Genomic DNA, 20260 nt, shown 5'->3' on the forward strand with positions numbered 1-20260 from the left:
AGATTTCAAAAGTAGACCTCAAGAAATTTCCACAATTCAGAAAGGGGGATAATCCTGAGGCATTTCTGATTCTGTTTGAGAGAGCCTGCTGGGACTATAAAATCCAAGAATCTGATAAAATGATCCTTTTAAGGACCCAAATTATTGGCGAACTCGCCGAAATATATGCCCATATGCTTCAGGAAAAAGTGAGAGAATACGAAGCTTTTAAAAAGCTGGTTTTTGCAAGGTTTGGGAGCAATGCAGAGCATTTGAGGCGGAAATTTAGGGAATTGACCAAAAGGCCTGATGAAACCTATTCTCAATTAGGGGCAAATATGCAGAGGTATTTAGAAAAATGGCTTGAGCAAGCAGGGGTTGATACCCTAGAGGATTTGAAAAATGTCCTGGGTCTTGAACAATTCTTCTCAGTGTTACCTGGGGAATTGAGATATTTAGTAACCGATAAAAAGCCAAAAATTATTTTGGAAGTGGGCGAAATTGCTGACCACATTACATTTGTTGGCCTTTTTTGCCAACAAAAAGGGAATTTAGATGTGCCTAAGAAAGTGTATTGCATACAGCAGAAGGAGGCACTTACAGGGACAGTTGAAGCGGGTGCCATGGCAACCACAGTTAGTGCCAGAGCAGAGAACCCAGAACCACAAGAACAACTCCCAGTAGCTCAAATTCTCCATTGTTACCTTGAGAATAATCAGGAACTTATGAAATATTCTGGGGATACTATTTATATAAATGAGACTAAATATCCAGCTCTAAGACTCATGCTCTCAAGTGACATTATGCCATCCAGAAATAATCCCTTCAGAATTTATCGTGAAAGGAGAAAACATAAACGTCAAATGAATTGGGACAGAGATAATTACATTACCAGTGGCCAATATACCAATAAAATATCAAGGGTGGACTGCTTGGTGGAGGATAGTAATTACTAGTGAACTGCCAACGTCATGCCTGATATGTATAGACCTCTCTGAGCCTGTCAAGAGTACTTTAGTGAATTCTCTTGCCCAGAAAGAAAACAAGGAAATGTCTGAGGAAAAATTTGAGTCCCCTAATGAAATAATAGGAGAGAGTCATGAAATAGCTGATTTGGTAACAATGAGAAATCCAAAAGAAAGTACATTTAAACAGGAGCAAGAAACAGATCCAACGTTAGGACAGTGTTTTAAATTGATTAGTAAAAATCCAGTATCACCTGAGAACCCTGAGAGGTACTTTGAGGAAAAAGGCCTTTTATATAGAGAAATCTTAATAAATCCCAGGAAAAGAGGAGAGAGCCTTCATAAACTACTAGTAGTTCCTTCAAAATACAAAAAGAAAATGATAGAAAAAGGACACACAGACACCTTATCTGGACACTTAGGTATTACAGAGACTAAGCAGAGGATATCTCAGAAGTATTACTAACCAAAAATGGGAAAGGAGATAAAAGAATTTTGTCAAGCTTGTGATATATGCTAGAGGAAGAGAAATAAGGAAGATGAAGCCAATAGGGAGGACAAGAGTAGGGATGATTATAATAATTATATGGAAGACATTGATAAGATTTTTAATCAACAGAAACAGGAACACATTGAACAACAGAAACAAGAGCTAGAGGCTGACAGAAAAGCCAAAGAGATAACATTTAACCCTGGAGATGAGGATCTGAAGCTAGAACCTTTCTAAGGGAAAAAGTTACAATTAAATGGGTCAGATCCACACAAAATAATCTCCAAAATGAACAAAAGAAATCATATAACCCAAGAGAAGAGAGAACCAGGGCAGAAAGAGGTTCAACCAAACATGATAGAACCAGATTATAGAAGGGAGAATGTGGCCCTAGATGCTAGGAAAGAAGCTGACAATGAAAGATATGAAGTACTTCCTCTAGAGAAAACAAAGAAGCGAGAGCCTTGCTGATAAGACAGAAGCAGATCTTCGCAAACCAACCAGGGGTAGCACAGGGAGCAGTGCACCACATTGATACAACAGGTGCAACTCCAAAGAGTATGCCAGAGCTCAGAGAAATAGCTAGTCCTATAGCTAACCTGGTACAAAGCTGAAAATATCTAGAGGGCGAGCAACTGCGAGGAGGTTGTTGGGAAGCAGAAGGAAGCGGTGATGGACGGTCTGATCGTGAGAGGCATAGAGTCCCGGAAGGAGTTCCATGCTGAGGTGTCCAGATTCAAACCCAGAGCCGTGCTGAGCCAAGCAGATGACAAGGAAGATCATCAGCCAGCTACATTCCTGAGTGGAAAGCTGCAGACGGTTGAGAGACGCCTTGCATCAAGGGAACGTAAGTGGGACAAAAGGGAGTGGTTGTTACAGGAGATTAAGCCGTGCAAGGGAAAAGGACAATTTGGACTATGCACACACTCTTTACCTTTAACTGAATTACGAACTGGGAAAGCCTACAAGAACAAGCTTACAAACTGGAAGAGGAGCTTGCAAGGTTCGGACTTTGAATTTCGCAGAAAAAGAAAGACTCAGAAGATAGTTACTGAAGCCTGGGCATGAAGAACTAATGAAGAACAAATAGATTACTGAAAATACAGTGGTGCCCCGTATAGCGAGGTTAATCCGTTCCGGATTAACCTTCACTATACGAAAACATCGCTGTGCGGGGCAGGAAAACCTATTGGAACGCATTAAACTTAGTTTAATGCGTTCCAATAAGTGTGTAAACTTACCCCCTCCAGCGATGTTTTCGCTCCGGCGGCCATTTTGGAGCCGCCGATCAGCTGTTCGGCGGCTCCAAAATGGCCGCCGGAGCCCCAATCGTCTCAAAGCGAGTGCGGCGATTGGGGCTGATCCATATAGCGATCCCCAAAAAGGGATCGCTATACGGATTTTTCGTTAAACGGTGCACTCGTTAAGCGAGGCACCACTGTAAATGTAGCATGTAATAAACTTCCAGTTATGTATAAATTAATATAAGTAATTGCAAAAGTAATTGTCTTTTAAAATGAAAGAATGGTAAGAAATGTAGAATGTAATAAACTGTTTTAGTTATGTAAAATTTAAAAATAAGTAACTGCAAGTGTAATTGTACTTTACATGAAAGAATGGTAAGCAATGAAAAAGTGTAATAACAAACAAATTGAAAGTGTTGATTGAAAATGTTAATTTATACAAGCTTATGCAGATGATCTGGTAATAATACCTGAGAATCCTCAGGGAGACCTAGAGGAAGTATTGATAATCATAGAGGAGTATGGGCAAGTGGCAGGTCTCCAAATTAATTATCAAAAAACAAATGTTATGATTAAAAATATAAAGAAAGAAGAAGCTGGAAAATTGCTGAGATAAATCAAGTTTGAAGTAGTACAAAAAATTAAATATTTAGGAGTCATCATCACCAAAAAACCCAGCAACTTAATGAAAGAGAATTACCTCAAAATACAGAAGGAAATTCAGAAGAACCTGGAAGATTGGAGTAAGCTTTAACTATCGATGGGAAGAATTGCAACGATAAAGATGATGATTTTGCCTAAACCACTATTTCTTTTCCAAAATCTACCAATATTATTGAACTTTAAATATTTTAAAGAACTGGATCGCCTGATAACTAAATTTATATGGAGGACTAAGAAACCAAGAATAAAACTTAAGCTTTTACAGGACTTGAAAGAAAGGGGGATGTGTAGGACTTCCAAACTGGCTATTATATTATAAGGCGTGTGCAATGACATAGATAAAAGAATGGATAACCCTGGCAAACCAAAGATTACCGAAACTAGAAGGGTATGACCTAAGCATGGGTTGGCATGCATATGTGTGGTATGGGAAATATAAGGAACAATCATGCTTTACGGAACATATTGTAAGGAAAGCATTGGGTCTAGTGTGGTATAAATTCCGAGCACAAACATATAAGAAAACCCCATTATGGGTAGCCCCCATAGAAGCCTTCCCAATGAAAGTGTTGAATCAGAAAGGGATGATGGTAATGGTAACGTACAAAGAACTACTTAACAGAGAACAAAATATAAAAAGCAAGAATTAGAGGAACTAGGAGTGGCAACAGACTGGTGGTTACTGAATAAATTAGAATAAAGATATAGAAAAGATAGGAATTTGGGCATTTTTGAAAGTGAAGTACAGGTAGATAAACTCTGGATCTATACTAATGAGAAAATAATAAAGAAAATGTATACATACTTATTGGAATATGAACTGGAGGATGAGAGGGTAAAGGAGACAATGATAAAATGGGCAAGGGATTTCAGTTATAATATTGACATTGATCACTGGACGATAATGTGGAAAGACTGTTATAAAATGATTAAGCCAGTAAATTTAAGAGAAAATATCCTCAAAATGTTTTATAGATGGCATTATACTCCTATAAAACTGGCAAAAATGTCAGAAGGTAGCAGTAATATCTGTTTGAAAAGTAAAAAAAAGTAGGAGCCTATTATCATATGTGGTGGTCATGTGAAAAAACCAGGGTTTATTGGTTACAGTTGTGGGAAATGATAAAAGGAATTATTCAAAAGAAATTAAACCTTAAACATGAAATAGCATTATTAAACATTATGCCAGAAATTACTGATGAGAAAATCAAATATTGTTTGATGTATATATTGATAGCAGCTAGGTCATTCTGGGCCCAAAAATGGAAACGTGAAGACACGCCTATAATGGAGGAGCTCCTGAAGAAGCTGTTGGACATTATAGAACTAGATACATCATCAGAAGCGCTGCGAGATCAACCAAGAGACTATGCAAAACAAAGTTGGAACTGAATACATGCTTGGGCCCAGAAATGGTTGACGGGCTGTGTTTTTTTTTCTTCTTTGTTCATTTTCAATGCTATCGGGAGTTTGGAAAAGTTGGGAGTTGGGAAAGCTGCCTAGAGTGGTCGAAATGACTAGATAGGCGGGGTATAAATAAATAAATAAATAAATAAATAAATAAATAAATAAATAAATAAATAAATAAATAAATAAATAAATAAATAAATAAATAAATAAATGTAATGAGGTCTGAATCTCTGTCCTCAAAGGGGGGGGGGAGGGTTTGGGGTGTCTGTATTGTATTTTAGATATGTGTTTGTAGTTGAAATAAAATTTATATTTAAAAAAAAGAAGAAAAAGAAAGAAAATGTTAATTTATAAAAGTACTGTTAATGGAAAAATTGATAAGCCATGGAAAAGTATAATAACAAAGAAATTGTAAGTGTTGATTGCAAATGTTAATTGAGTGAAGTTAAAGATATGGAGTAAGTGAGGTTGAAAGAGGAGAGTGCAAAAAACGGTCTGAAACTCAACATCAAAAAAACTAAGATCATGGCCACTGGTCCCATCACCTCCTGGGAAATAGAAGGGGAAGATATGGAGGCAGTGACAGATTTTATTTTCCTGGGCTCCATGATCACTGCAGATGGAGACAGCAGCCACGAAATTAAAAGACGCCTGCTTCTTGGGAGGAAAGCGATGACAAATCTTGACAGCATCTTAAAAAGCAGAGACATCACCTTGCCAACAAAAGTCCAAATAGTCAAAGCTATGGTTTTTCCTGTCGTGATGTATGGAAGTGAGAGCTGGACCATAAAGAAAGCAGACCGCCGAAGAATTGATGCCTTTGAATTGTGGTGCTGGAGGAGACTCTTGAAAATCCCCTGGACTGCAAGGAGAACAAACCTATCAATTCTAAAGGAAATCAGCCCTGAGTGCTCATTGGAAGGACAGATCCTGAAGCTGAGGCTCCAGTACTTTGGCCATCTAATGAGAAGAAAAGACTCCCTGGAAAAGACCCTGATGTTGGGAAAGTGTGATGGCAAGAGGAGAAGGGGACGACCGAGGATGAGATGGCTGGACAGTGTCTGCGAAGCAACCAACATGAATTTGACACAACTCCGGGAGGCAGTAGAAGATAGGAGGGCCTGGCGTGCTCTGGTCCATGGGGTCACGAAGAGTCGGACACGACTAAACGACTAAACAACGACGATTAATGCAAAATGTTGTTGTTATAAGTTGGTGGAAATATTAAACTGCTTCTATGTTGTTCATGGAGCAAACCACTATAGATTTACTCCATGGAACAAACTTGCTAAGGGGGGAGGTATGTAGCGGAACCCAAAAGATGATGCATCCCTGCCTGTCAATCAGAGGGTACAGCAGGAGGGGCAGAGAAAAAAGGACAGTTAAGACAGCTGGAAGAGACAGTTAGGGAGACAGTTGGAATCAGGGAGAGAGAGGGAGAGTTAGGGACCACAAGATGTGGAAAGAGTGCTAGGGTTTAGGAATAGATAAGAAGGGGTTAAGAAAGGAAATTGAAAGAGTAAAATATATTGAACAAGCAGGAATGAACACATAAGCATAACATGAGAAATACCAGTGATTGAATACATGATCTAATATATGCACACCTGACACAGTTATATATTTGATTCTCCTGATGATTTTGTTCATTAATAAAAGAATATTTGGTCAAACCCTGGATTCCTAAGTTATATGAGCAGCTCCTGTGTGTGGGAATTGTAGTGGTATTGGGAGAAATACCTGGTGGCAGCGAAAAGAAGTTAAAAGGCGTGTTTACCTTTGTGGAGCCCAAAGGAAATAAAGGGGTAACCAGGGGGATCGCCACAGCCCTCCTCTTGGTTGCATTGCCAGCATAGGCACAGCTGTTGAAGACATGAGACAGGGCCTTCTCTGTGGCTGTTTCTTGAATGTTTTCCCTCAGGAGATCAGGTTGCCCTCCCCCCCCCCCCCCCCCCGCTTTTATCCTTCCACCGACAGTTGAAGACCTACCATTTCAGGCAGGCTTTTAACAGTCATGACCTGAATGCCATTTTTAGTTAAGATACTTTTTAACATTTTGTGCTTTTAGTTACTATTACACTTACATTGTTTTAATGTATAATTTATTCTCTTTTTAATTCTATTCCTTTCAATACTGTAAGCCACCCTTAACAGGAGAAAAGTTGTCTATAAACAAACAAACAAACAAACAAATATATACATACATAAATACATACATACATACATAAAGACTGATTCCACATTCCTGTGTGTTCTGTGGAACAGGCAAGTTTTCTTTCAGAATGTAAAGCAGAGCAATGGAAAGCAGAGACAGCAGAAGCCTTATGTATACCCTTGATCATTAGGGGTGTCCGTCAGCACTTTTGTTTCCCACAACCAGCTCTCTGGAAACTCCGTACTGGTGCTAATCACTTCATCAGGTAAGAATTCATCATCAAAGGCACCTGGAAAAATGGAAGACAGACTAACATGGAATTAATTTATTACTGTGATTTGAGGAGATTGGGAAAGTGTGCCAAAGCTCAACTTCTGTGAAGTTTCTCCTTATGAGGAAAACAAATGCACTCAGATTGATAATGGTCATGCATTCCAAAGAGTTATATAAAGAAAGAACAGAAACAAGCAAACAAACAAACAACAAACAAATCTACTTGCTTCTGGCCAAGACAAGCTCAGACTCTCATTTATTCACATCCCATATGCCTTTGATGTAGCACAGACCTGGGCAAAGTGTGGCCTAAGGGCCACATACGGCCCACAAGCCACTCCTGTCCGGCCCGCGAACAATTTTGAACATCAAAACCATTTATAGCTTTTTGTCTAAAGTTGATCAGTTGCTTTAACATACTGCAAAAAAACCTCTTTAGTATTTGTGAAGATTAGCAAGTTTAAAATAAAAACAATCATAACATCACTGTTTCATTTTATGTTTAAGTAAAGTTGGTTCGGCCCCCAAACACAGTTCAGATTCTTCATGTGGCACCCCTACAGAAATTAATTGCCCACCCCTGATGTAGCAGCAACATTCAAAACAGACAACCCAGCACCCATATGATCCTCAATGTATTCAGCATCCTTTTCACAAATGCATGCCCATGGGATTTTCATGCATGCCATCTTCACAGCACCTTCTTAGCTGGCGATCCTGACATTCAGCCACTAGAACATGGAAGCGGAATAAAATTTCAGAAAACTATTCTTGCATATTAATCATAGCAGGAAACAGAGGAGAACCGATATATACAGAAAGTCTCTGTGAATGAAATATTGACTAGCCCATATCCTAGCCAGCTTCAAGGAATATACAAACATTGACTTCTTGTAAGTTTTTAATATACTATCATTATTTTTGTTGTTAAATACCATACCAGAAATCTTGGCTGATACAGGGGGTGGGGGTTCATCGCAATGAGAACTGGTCAGGTTTCAGGAAACTGACTGGGACCCCTCAGTTTCAGACCCTCAAAACCGGGGCGGGGGGGAAGGATGATCTGCTAGGAGAAGCGGTGTCTGAACCATCAAAAATGATTAAAGGGGGGAATGGGATCCATAAAGGCTGGTTCCCCCTCCAAAGTCACCTCTGAGTGTACAGACCAAGGAAGGACCCCTCTTGTCAAAGATCTGGGAACAACCCAAGCAGAGAGAGAGAGAGCACAAAGGGATGGTCAAAATATCTCAACCAGAGACTCTGAGTAAGTTAAATATCTGTTTATGTAAGGAAAATCTCCATGGACCCAAGTAACTACACAGAAAAGAGAGAGACATAAAGAGTCAGCAAAATGTACTTTGCCATTTTAAAAATTCTTACGGTAGAAGCAAGCCTCCCCCAGCTTGGATCGGGAGAAGAAGGGGAGAGAAGAGATAAAGGGAGAAGGGGGAGAACATTACCTTGTCATGAAAGTAGAGCAATCTAAGATAAAAGCCTCACTCCTGTGACTATGTGAAATATTACTATCAAATCCTATTTACTTCAAAGCACTGCAGATCTTTTAAATTTTTATTGTTGTGACTTGATGATTATGAGAACTTTTTACCCAGAGGGAAGCTCCATCCCCCTCTTGGATCAGACATGTAAAAAAAGACTAAGAAAGAAAACTAAAGTTACAGCGACATCTGCTGACAAAAGACTTAAACAGCATCCCTTACTAACTTAGGAAGAAGGGGGGGAATCAATATGACCACAAAAGGTGGAAAAGAGAGAACTCAAAGAGGCTCACCGGCACAGAAACAGAATCTCAGTGGGATATTAAGGCAATCATTTAAGGACTGGCAACAGAGTATTCAAGAGATGTTATCAACAGGGCTACAGCAACTACAAGGAGGGATGACTCAGCTATGAGTACAAATGAAAGATTTAGGGATGCAAATGACTGGTATTAAAAATCAAATTAAAGGAAATAAAAAACAAATGACCAGAATAGATGGGACATCAAAAAGAAAAGAAACAAGACTTGAGAACCTGTATACAGAGATGGGAGAGCGAAAATAGGAAAGCAAGCAAGTTGAAATTACTCTGTTAAAATCTACAAATAGAAAGAGCCAATGCCATATTTAGATTCCAGAATCTACCAGAACAAAAAGAAGACACAGCACAAGTGATTACTACTTAACCTGGCATTGCCCATGGAGATGCAACCTGAGGATGACCAACAAAATATAGACAAAGAATTAATACAGCATATATTAGGAATAAAAATCTCCCCAGAGAAATTCATGTTAAATTTATGAGAATGATCTTTTGAGATAAAAGTCCTAAGAAACATACAAGGCAAGGAACCTAATAGAAAAGACAAAGAAACTAAGATCTTGAAACATATTCCTTCACAAATAAGACAGAAAAGGAAACAATACGAGGAGTTGACATCCCTCTTGAGAACAAACTCCATTATGTATAAGTGGTTAGTACCTGAAGATGTAGTACCTCTTTGAATTCCAGGAACAGAGTTATTATATTAACTCAAAACTAAAGGCAGAGATTTTATGGGAAAAAAAGGAGAAATGGCTGGGCACGGGGGAAAAGGAGAAAAAAGCAGATGAGAAACAAGGAGAAATCAAGCGGACCATCAGGATCAGAGGAAGAAAGAAGCTTGACTAGAGCAGAAAAGCAAGCAAGAAGCCCTAAAGGAAAGTGCACTATAGAAACAAGAGGATCCAGGAGGAGGAAAGAAAGCCTCAAAAATAAAAATGGATTAAATGAATAAAATGGTTAAAGACTGTACAATATAATGGGCATAAAATGGTAGAAAAACATTAATGTTTAAAAATCAGTAACTATTAAAGAAAATGCAGATACATTTTATAGATGATGTATGATTTACTGATGGTACACAATGCTAAAGTTTTTTAAAAAATTATAAAAATGTTTTTAAATATTGTGGGAAACGTAAAACACAGAAGGAGACTTTTATTATGTTTGGTGGATATATATTTGCTGGATGTTCTCTTTGGGAGGAACTGACACTGTGTAGAGGTTGGTTCTGTGCCGCTTCCTCTGCTGCCTTCAGAGACAACTCCCAAAAGAAAACCCAAAGTTTAGATTTCCAGATGCGAGGGCCCCATTTCATGAAGTCCTTACAGGTATTGCAAGGTTGGGACAAGTGGGCTTCTCCAAGACAAAAAAAAAGGCCACGAGGACACTGGTTGGTAGGTGCGATGCGGCCTCTGCAAATGGGCCACTTTTTAAACAAAGCCTCAGGGGCCATGTAGTTGGGCAAGGACCTCCGCACGGTGGAGGGGAAGACAAGGACAAGGACAGAGATTAAGATGCTGATGTACGACAAATGGGAAGACCAACACTAACCAACGAAACAACGACCAAAAGAAGCTTGACTATAAGAGGGAAGGAATAGTTGGAAGAAAAGAAAGGAGAAAACTAGCTCAACTGCTCAGTGAACATTCCTTTTATGTTAACACTCTGGTGGATGAGAAGGAAGGGTGGGACTGGACAAACACGGTGGAGATGATAAACAGGACTACATCCATGCAGACCTCTAAATGTGGCTCTATGCAGGCGTAAAATCAATTGTGTGATCCACAGAGACCACGAAGAAAAACTACTCTGATTGACAATGGCTCTCCGCACAAAAGTCTTTCCACCTCCTTGCCAAGTGTTCACTCTTTGACCGCTCTCCTGCCCATTTCCCAATTGTGTTCCATCAGAAATTACCCAAATGTCCTGATCCCTTTAAGAGAACTGGAAGCTATTCACGTTATTCACATACCTTCGCTTGCCTTTGACTGAATGAATTGTACAGAACGACGACGTCTCCGTCTTGCAGCTTCAGGGCATTTGGCATCTGGGAGTAACAAGAGAGGGAGGAACAAAGAAGACAGGGCTAAATTCTAACTCTGATTCTATGTATGTTTTCTTAGAACTGAATGGGGCTTACTTCCATGGCAGTGAGAACAGAGCTGCGGCCTCAAGGTTCAACGATGTGTCAGAGATATACATACTAACATACACAACCACCATTTCTATGCAAAAAAGTGTACCGAGGATGTAATGTAGAGCAGAGGAATGATTAAATGTGAGAGAACATGTTTAACCCAACATTGCTCCATTCCGATTCCTGATGCTTCTTTTCCTGAGAAATTCCAACCTTCTCGGGCTTGTGGCATGTCTTTGCAAACCATGTTGTGGATGTAACTGAGATATTAACATGTCATTACCAGATCCACCATCTCAGCATCCTATGTCCAAGATCTTAGGGCATACTTTTCAGATCCTTAGTACTGCAGGCAACAGACCACTGTCAGATGAAGGACATTTTTCACACTGCAAATCCTCTGTCAGATCATGGATCTCATCATACCTGATCTTTGTTTTGTGGAGAGCTTATTACTGGTCTCCAGGGTGAGGCCAGCATCTTCAAACACACCCAGATTGTTCACGCCACTGCCAGCTGTACAGCCAATATCACTCTTTTCTACTGTGTCCCAGATCTGCAACAGAATAAACACAAGCCATGGGGAAAATAGTGCATAGTTTCAGCAAAGTTCAAGGTGAAAAAACATCTGAGTTTGGTGTCCCACATCCGAGGAATTGCCCGTCTTACCTTACTTTGGGTAAGCTTGTACTTTTTGTATAAGACGTAAAGCCTTTTGTCCACAGCCACAAGACCGACCCGAGCGTTCGGATCTCCTTCCACCTTGATTTTCATTTGAGCTCCTGGCTGGTGAATTTGATTGTCAGCCTCAGTTGCTCCTTTTACAATCAGCTGTTTGAACAAAGGCAACCAAGAGGTTCAGTTTTGTGACAGAAAAAATGGAAAACCTGCTGTTTTCCTATCACAGGGTCTTAGATAAGACTGTGAATATGACTCTGATGTCTCCTGCATGCTTCTCTCTTTCAAAGTCAAAGAACAGAATACGGCTTAATTAACAGTGCCCAAGTGAAGACACAGGAACTGTCCCGGAAAAAGCAAGTACAGAGTTCCCCACTGCAGCATCTGTAAGAGGGTGCCATGCACTGACATTGCTATATAAATCAGCAGAAAGCCTGACCTACCGTTCCCATACAGGTGTCCTTCACATCCACCCAGACAGAGTCAGCCACGATCTCACTGTTCCCCACTTGGTAATAAGCCACAATACGGAAGGAAGGCATGAGATTTTGGGTGATGCGCAGGGACATGATGACCAGATTCTGTCCAGCTAGCCTCGGCTGCCTCCCAGCCCTCAGTATCTTCCCTTTAGTTAAGATCTAATGATAAACAAGGCATAATATTAAGAATAAGACCATTAATTGGCTTGAAGAATGTGATGCTGATAAGGAGGAATTACATGACTTAAGACACACAGTTAACAGAATAAAACAGTTCTTCACCTTCTCATGCAGTGCGGTCACATGGAAGACTTCAATGTCTTGTTTTTTAAAATAAGATTCTAGTACGTACACATGCCTAGCACAGTGGGTTTTTCTTTTTAAAAAGTAACAAACATCCAACTCAGGGAGTGCTAAAAATGTAAGATACATTGGTAGCTAACAAAAAATAGCAAGAATAGTCCAAAGCACTGTACAAAATGAAAAGCATAAAATTAATACAGTTTATTGTAGAAACAAACACAAGGAGTATGCTATAGTGTCTTGGAGTCTTTTGCCCAAAGGAACAACATCTTCTGGGAGTGTAGAATCTCATAAAAAACTAGGAGGAACATATAGGCTTCCTTTGTATCAATTACCTACTACATCCCTATTGACATCCCTGCCTTTGATAAAAACTGCAATATTTTTTAGACCTGAGATTATTTTCTTCCTAAGCACTTTCAAATCTTATGAATGGTTCAGATCTCCAGATTAATCAATTCTGTTTCTTATGGGTGAGGGTATTTTTCTGAAAGAGTACCTTTCCACGGCTTACATAGCCACCCTCCCTTTGTAGGTTCACTACAGCCAACTGGAACCTTGTCGTGGAGGCTTTTATTATTTTCTTCAGGCAGAGATGACATCGCTAGCATCTCACCATTGTTCACAGACTGATTTATCACCCTAAATATAAAACATATTGGCCAGCTCTACCAGCAGAGTGGGTGCAATGTCACTGGCAGCAGAAGGTGGCAGATAATTAAAGAGTCTCTCCTTCAATCTTAGGTTGTGTGTAATGAGACAAAGTTGCATTGTTGTTTAGTCATTAAGTCATATCCAACTCTTCGTGACTCCATAGACCAGAGCACGGCAGGCCCTCCTGTCTTCCACTGCTTCCCGGAGTTGTGTCAAATTCGAGTCGATAGCTTCAATGACACTGTCCATCCATCTCGTCCTCTGTCATCCCCTTCTCCTCTTGCCTTCACACTTTCCCAACATCAGCATCTTTTCCAGGGAGTCTTCTCTTCTCATGAGATGGCCAAAGTATTGGAGCCTCAGCTTCAGGATCTGTCCTTACAGTGAGCACTCAGGGTTGATCTCCTTCAGAATTGATAGGTTTGTTCTCCTTGCAGTCCAGGGGGCTCTCAAGAGTCTCCTCCAGCACCACAATTCAAAAGCATCAATTCTTCGGCAGTCAGCCTTCTTTATGGTCCAGCTCTCACTTCCATACATCACTACAGGAAAAACCATAGCTTTGACTATGCGGAACTTTGTCGGCAAGGTGATGTCTCTGCTTTTTAAGATGCTGTCTAGGTTTGTCATTGCTTTTCTCCTAAGAAGCAGGCATCTTTTAATTTTGTGACTGCTGTCACCATCTGCAGTGATCATGGAGCCCAAGAAAGTAAAATCTGTCACTGCTTCCATATCTTCCCGTTCTATTTGCCAGGAGATGATGGGGCCAGTGGCCATGATCATACGGTTTTTTATGTTGGGCTTCAGACCATTTTTTGCTCCTCTTTCACCCTCATTAAGAGGTTCTTTAAATCCTCATCACATTCTACCATCAGAGTGGTATCATCTACATATCTGAGGTTGTTGATATTTCTTCCGGCAATCTTAATTCCAGTTTGGGATTCCTCAAGTCCTGCTTTTTGCATGATGTATTCTGCATATAAGTTAAATAAGCAGGGAGACAATATACAGCCTTGTCATACTCCATTCCCAATTTTGAACCAATCAGTTGTTCCATATCCAGTTCTAACTGTTGCTTCCTGTCCCACGTATAGGTTTCTCAGGAAATAGATAAGGTTGTCAGGCACTCCCATTTCTTTAAGGACTTGCCATAGTTTGCTGTGGTCCACACAGTCAAAGGCTTTTGCATAGTCAATGAAGCAGAAATATATATTTTTCTGAAACTCTCTGGCTTTCTCCATAATCCAGCGCTTCTCAGCATTTTGGTCTCTAGTTCCTTTGCCCCTTCAGAATCCAGCTTGTACTTCTGGGAGTTCTCGGTCCACACACTGCTGAAGCCTACTTTGTAGGATTTTGAACATAACCTTGCTAGCGTGTGAAATGAGTGCAATTGTACGGTAGTTGGAGCATTCTTTGGCACTGCCCTTCTTTGGGATTGGGATGTAGACTGATCTTTTCCAGTCCTCTGGCCACTGTTGACTTTTCCAAACTTGCTGGCATATTGAATGTAGCACTTAACAGCATCATCTTTTAAGATTTTAAATAGTTCAACTGGAATGCCATTACCTCCACTGACCTTGTTGTTAGCCAGGCTTTCTAAGGCCCACTTGACTTCACTCTCCAGGATGTCTGGCTCAAAGTCTGCAATCATACTATCTGGGTTGTCCGGGACATCCAGATATTTCTGGTATAATTTCTCTGTGTATTCTTGCCATCTACACAAGTCTCCTATACAACCCAAATTTAAAGGAGGAACACTTTAATTGGCAGCAATCTGTCATTGATGGTGATGTTACTCCCAGTATGCCAGTGAAACTATGGAGTAGGGTACTGGCTAATACCTGTACCAGAAAATGGAAACTACTCGCTAAAAATGCCATGGATGTAGAAGAGTGCCAACCTCTCTGCATGCAGGCTGACTTCATTTTATTTAATATGACAGATTTCAGAAGGAATGAGAACTCATCTATGAATCACTGGAAGAAAAACCTCTATGCAGGACAGAGATGGTGAAGTAACACACATTTAGCTTACTTTTGTTGACTCCTTGTAAAGATAATCTCTGAAGCTGCCTTCTGCCCAGGAATTCTCAAGAAGGCAGAAGTTGTAGGGAAGTTTATTGTGGCCACCTCCTCCTACGTCACAGAGGAGCCGCCACTTCACACTCACATACACTTATCACGCTGCCACCAACCACACACATATATCTGACTCCTCAGACAATGGTATGGATTTTAAAAATAAAAATGATTGTTTATTGATACAACATAAGAGATAGTAAATCACAGTATAAACTAAATAAGGCAATCAATATCATAAAGTATCCCCTCATACACTCTCTCACACAGACCTTCACTAACACAGTACCTCATAACCTGCACATGCCCTAAGTCCCTAACAAGACCCTAACCAAGTCCCTATCTAGTCCCTATCTAGTCCCTATCTGCCTCACACATCATTCACTCCCCCCTTATATACCTTAGCTCCACCCCCTGAAGTCCCGCCTCCTGTCCTGCCATAGGCAGATTACTCCAGCCATAGCATTGACAGGCAGGTGACATCATCGCAGCCGTCACAGTTCCTAAATCCTACTTCTGAACAATGGCTAGACCTGTGGTTTCCTCCCCTGTAACTTCAATGTTATGTAAAATGATTCAGGCCTTGAAGCTCCACTCTGTCCTCATCTAGAGTACTTACCATGTAGGTGAAATATGTGACTCCATTCACCACTTGTTGGTTGTTGCTTCTCAAATTGAAATGGATATGCAAGTTGTTCCCAGCCTTGAGCTCAGTAGCTGAGACTGCTAAATGCAGGTAGTTTCCAGATCCTCCCTGGGTTTGGTAAGCTCTAGCCACCATGCTCTTGGTTGCCTGGCGTTCTCTTGGGAGTCCCTCATGGTTGGTTTTCACCTAGAGAGGGAGAGGAGGTTAACCAAGTCTGACAGAAACTGTGAATCCTTTGAATGACAACCTCAGAGATAAGAAGATTCATGATAGGATCTATCTTGATCTCTTGGATTATTTTTCTTCCTGGTCTGCACCCTTTGCCAAGGATCAGAAGTGATGACATCCAGAAGGATTTTGAAATGAGCCCAAGGACTTTATGAAATTAAGTCATAAAAATACCATTTTAGGATTACAAGTTGCCCACTCACATTCAACATAAAAAGTGTGTGCTCCACCACACCAGTGACCAATGTGTCTTGCTCTGAAAGTTCCCATATGTTGCCAATGAACCACAGTTTTGGTTCTGTGTGTGAAATGTAGTACAACCAACAACTACAGTGCATTTGAAGGAATTTACAATAAACTCGGAGTGACTTACGGTGATCCTTAGCTCTTGTGCATTTCCTGGTGTGTTCAGGATCAGCTTGGCAGTCCCATCATTCTCTGTTATCGCATCTGTTGCAATACGCTCTGACACCACAGGGACACGGGCGGCTGGGGAGCCATCAGGATTGGTGACATACACCTGGTACAGTTCAGAGGAAGTGACTGAGCATGAAATCAAGAGGTGCCTCCTGAGCTTAGATCACTAGCGCTGACACATCTGCGATGTCAGAGTTCTACTGCTGTTTATGTGTTTCTCTCTGGATTTGAGATAGCACAAATAACGCCATAAGAAGAAAATATATTGCAAATAAGGTTACCGTCAGTTCATAGGGCATTGTTGGCTTGAAGTACTTGGGGCTTTTGGTGAAGTGAATCTGATAGGGAGATGTCACAATACTAATGCCACTTTTCTCTGCCACCACCATGTCGCTGCCTGCAGAAAGAACATAGGAAAGGCAGGCTAAAAGATGCAGCCGAATTGTTAGAGGGGAGGAAATTTATCTCCCAAATTATTTTAGAGTCAGCCTCTTAAGATCCAATAAATTCCAAACATTCTGTTTCTTAGGGAATTATGCTTCACCTCTGTTTGTCTTCTGAAGAAGACCTATGTGTTGAATAGACTACAAACTCTATTAAATCTTTTGAAAAGAAAACCACACAGAGAGGTCATATTAACCAATGCTGGACTTTGACAACAAGGGCCTTGTGCAGAAAAAGCAGTGAAACACATTCCTGCTTGCCAGGATCAAAATGAAACTGAAAACACAATGCTAGATTCTAAAGTATGGACTGATTCCATAAAGGAAGTCACAAACCTGGTTTTGCAAGAGTTGAGCCAGTCTGTTAGTGGTAGGACATTTTGGTGGTCAGTCCTTCACAGGGTCACCGTAAGCAGGAGATGACTTTACGGTACATAGCAACAATTACTGGTACTGCTACTGCTACATGTTCTGTAGTAGACATTTATTTCATACACAGCAAAGGCCTAGACTCTGGGACTTTTTGCTGTCCCATGTGAACTAACAAGCAGCTAATACTCACTTTGCCAGACGGTAAGTTCTTCCTTGGGATCTTGTCCCACACTGAGGACCCATAACTCCTGAGAACCCAATGCCCTGCTATAATGAATTCACAGAGACTCTGACAAATGCACAAAAATCACTTTACCGGAGTCCCATGGGTTTTGCATCATATATATACTGTTTGGAAATCCAGGGCATAAGGATAGACACTGTGTAAGCAGCACACTTTGGAGCCAGATGTTGCAATGATGTGGCGATGGGGGGGGGGGAAATTCCCAGGCAGATAAGCACCAAGAGGGATGAAAAGGGGAAATGGAGCAATTCTAGTCAGACTTACTCTCTGACTGAGAAAATATAATGGAAATGCAGAAGAAGCCAGTGCACAGTAATACTCCATTTAGTTTCTCTCTTGGGATCTTGCATTCCTTAAGCAGCAATTTAAAATGGGTAAAATCCTGTTGCACAACTCTGCCACCATGACAAGGATGATGTCATCAGCAGGAGCAAATTACTGCTGATTAATGATGAATCTCTGCTGATTTAAAATGAATGGCCACTGACTAAAGACAATTTTGAGATGCATGCAACTCATATACAATGCGATGAAATGCATGCGCCCTTGTACCCAACACTGCTGTAAATATCTTCGTATCCTGATTTTTAATGATATTGCTCTATAGGAACCTGGGTCTGTAACATCCTTATTTGTTTCAATATTAGTAGTATTGCAGATTGCTACCAAGGAGGCGGAGTTTCTCCTCCATCTAATATTGTATTAAATAATACTTTCAATTTTGGAACCAACAAATTTTAAAAGTTTTATAATATTTTGCATTTAAACCATCTCTCTCTGGAGCTTTACCCGCTTTCCATTTATTCATTACTTCCAATATTTCACCTTCTGTAATTTGCGACTCCATCATCCCTTTCTCTTCCTCCTATATTTTACAACCTATATATTTTTTACATAGGTAGCAATTCTATTTAGAGACATTTTATTCCCGGTATACAAATCTTCAAAAGACTTTTGAAATAACCCTCAGTTTCTTTCATCTTATTACATAATTCACCTTTCTCATTTCTTATTGCTCCTATCATATTTTTCACTTTTCTTGATTGTGTGGGTTTAGCTAACATTTTAGAATTTTTATTGCTACTTTCATGCTAATCTCTTTTAAAATACAGTGAGACCTCGACTTATGAACGTCCCTACCTACGAACATTTCAACTTACGAATGGCGCCGGTTGCAAAAATCTACATCAACTTGCAAACGGAGCCTTGACCTATGAATGAAAAAAAAGGCAGGGGAAAAGGGCGGGAAATTCAAATTTCCCCTACCGTTTTTCATTCCATTGAAACTGTTGGTGGCAAAGAGGCTGCTCTTTCACCCCAATGGTTAGGAAAAGGGAACACCAGGAGGTCTCTGATGGTGGTAGGGAAGATCCCAGGGCTTTCCCACCACCATCAGAAACCTCCTGGGGGTCCGTTCATGGCGGCGAGGGAGCAATTTTAAATTTCCGTTTTCCACTGCCATGACCAGACTCCCAGGAGGTCTCCGATGACAGCGGGATCTTCCCCATCACCATTGGAGACTTCCGGGGGGGGGGGGGTCCGATTGTGGCAGTGGGGGAGCAATTTTAAAATTCCCGCCCTTTTCCACCGCCGCATTCGGACACCCAGGAGGTCTCTGATGGCAGTGGGGAAGCTGTGAGAGCTTCCCCACCACCATCGGAGACCTTCTGGGGGTCCCCCGCCACCGTGATCAGTGCCTTCAGGCTTTCCTGGGGGGTAGACCCAGCCTACTAGGGGAAGCCCAGGAGGTCTCTGATGGAAGCAGGGAAGCCCTGGGAGACCTCCTGCGGGTCTCCCGCCACCGTGATCAGTGGTTACCCAGCACCGGGAGGCTTGAGCTGGCCGGGCGCTTGGGCACTCGCCCCCGGCCGCAGCGGAGGCAGTGGAGTGCCAAGGGGCTTCAGAGACTTTGGACTGGTACATCCTTTTGAAAAAAAACTGTTCTGGGTGGGTTTTGGAGAGTGAGTTTGGACTAGGTGTTTATGTTTATGTTTCTGTGTTGTTTTGTGTTGTTTTTGGATTTATTTATTTATTTATATATTGCAGTCCCAGCATGGGACTTGCTCTGTTTATTTTAATTTTTGGTATTATTTTTTTAAATGCTGGAATGGATTAATCCCGTTCCATGCATTTCAATGGGAAATGGTAGCTCGACTTATGAATGTTTCGACTTACGAACGCCGTTCCAATACATACTGTAGTTTCTATGGACGGAAAAGTGCAGATACGGATTAAATGGTTTTCAATGCATTCCTATGGGAAATGCAGATTCAACATAAGAACTTTTCAACTTGAGAACCACCTTCCAATACGGATTAAGTTCTTAAGTAGAGACCCCACTGTACTCAATTCCTATTTCTATCTTTACCACTCCATGGTCAGAAATGTTTACCCCTTTTATATCTAAATTATTTTATTTAGTATATCTGAAGTTATAAATATATAAATTATTTTATTTAGTATATCTGAAGTTATAAATATATAATCTATTCTAAAATAGCTCTTATAATCATGGCCAAAAATATTGGCACGCTTGCAATTCTGTCAGAAAATGCAACCCTTCTCTCAGAAAATTGTTGCAAAT

General features: G+C 40.7%; 1 protein-coding gene across 3 annotated transcripts in view; it reads right to left on the reverse strand.

Annotated features, from left to right (window-relative positions):
* Positions 1 to 20260, reverse strand: part of LOC110071225 (A.superbus venom factor 1) — a 139371-nt gene that overhangs the window by 84569 nt on the left and 34542 nt on the right. For all 3 annotated transcript variants that reach the window (XM_078386612.1, XM_078386614.1, XM_078386613.1), the window contains 8 exons: positions 16899 to 17014; positions 16574 to 16720; positions 15946 to 16158; positions 12259 to 12453; positions 11807 to 11968; positions 11564 to 11693; positions 10973 to 11047; positions 7084 to 7195 (listed from right to left, as the gene is read on the reverse strand). In XM_078386612.1, coding sequence (XP_078242738.1) covers positions 7084 to 7195; positions 10973 to 11047; positions 11564 to 11693; positions 11807 to 11968; positions 12259 to 12453; positions 15946 to 16158; positions 16574 to 16720; positions 16899 to 17014 — 1150 coding nt within the window. The remainder of the gene's footprint in view (positions 1 to 7083; positions 7196 to 10972; positions 11048 to 11563; positions 11694 to 11806; positions 11969 to 12258; positions 12454 to 15945; positions 16159 to 16573; positions 16721 to 16898; positions 17015 to 20260) is intronic.

Source organism: Pogona vitticeps, chromosome 2, assembly GCF_051106095.1.
Source record: "Pogona vitticeps strain Pit_001003342236 chromosome 2, PviZW2.1, whole genome shotgun sequence".
Classification (NCBI taxonomy): domain Eukaryota; kingdom Metazoa; phylum Chordata; class Lepidosauria; order Squamata; family Agamidae; genus Pogona; species Pogona vitticeps.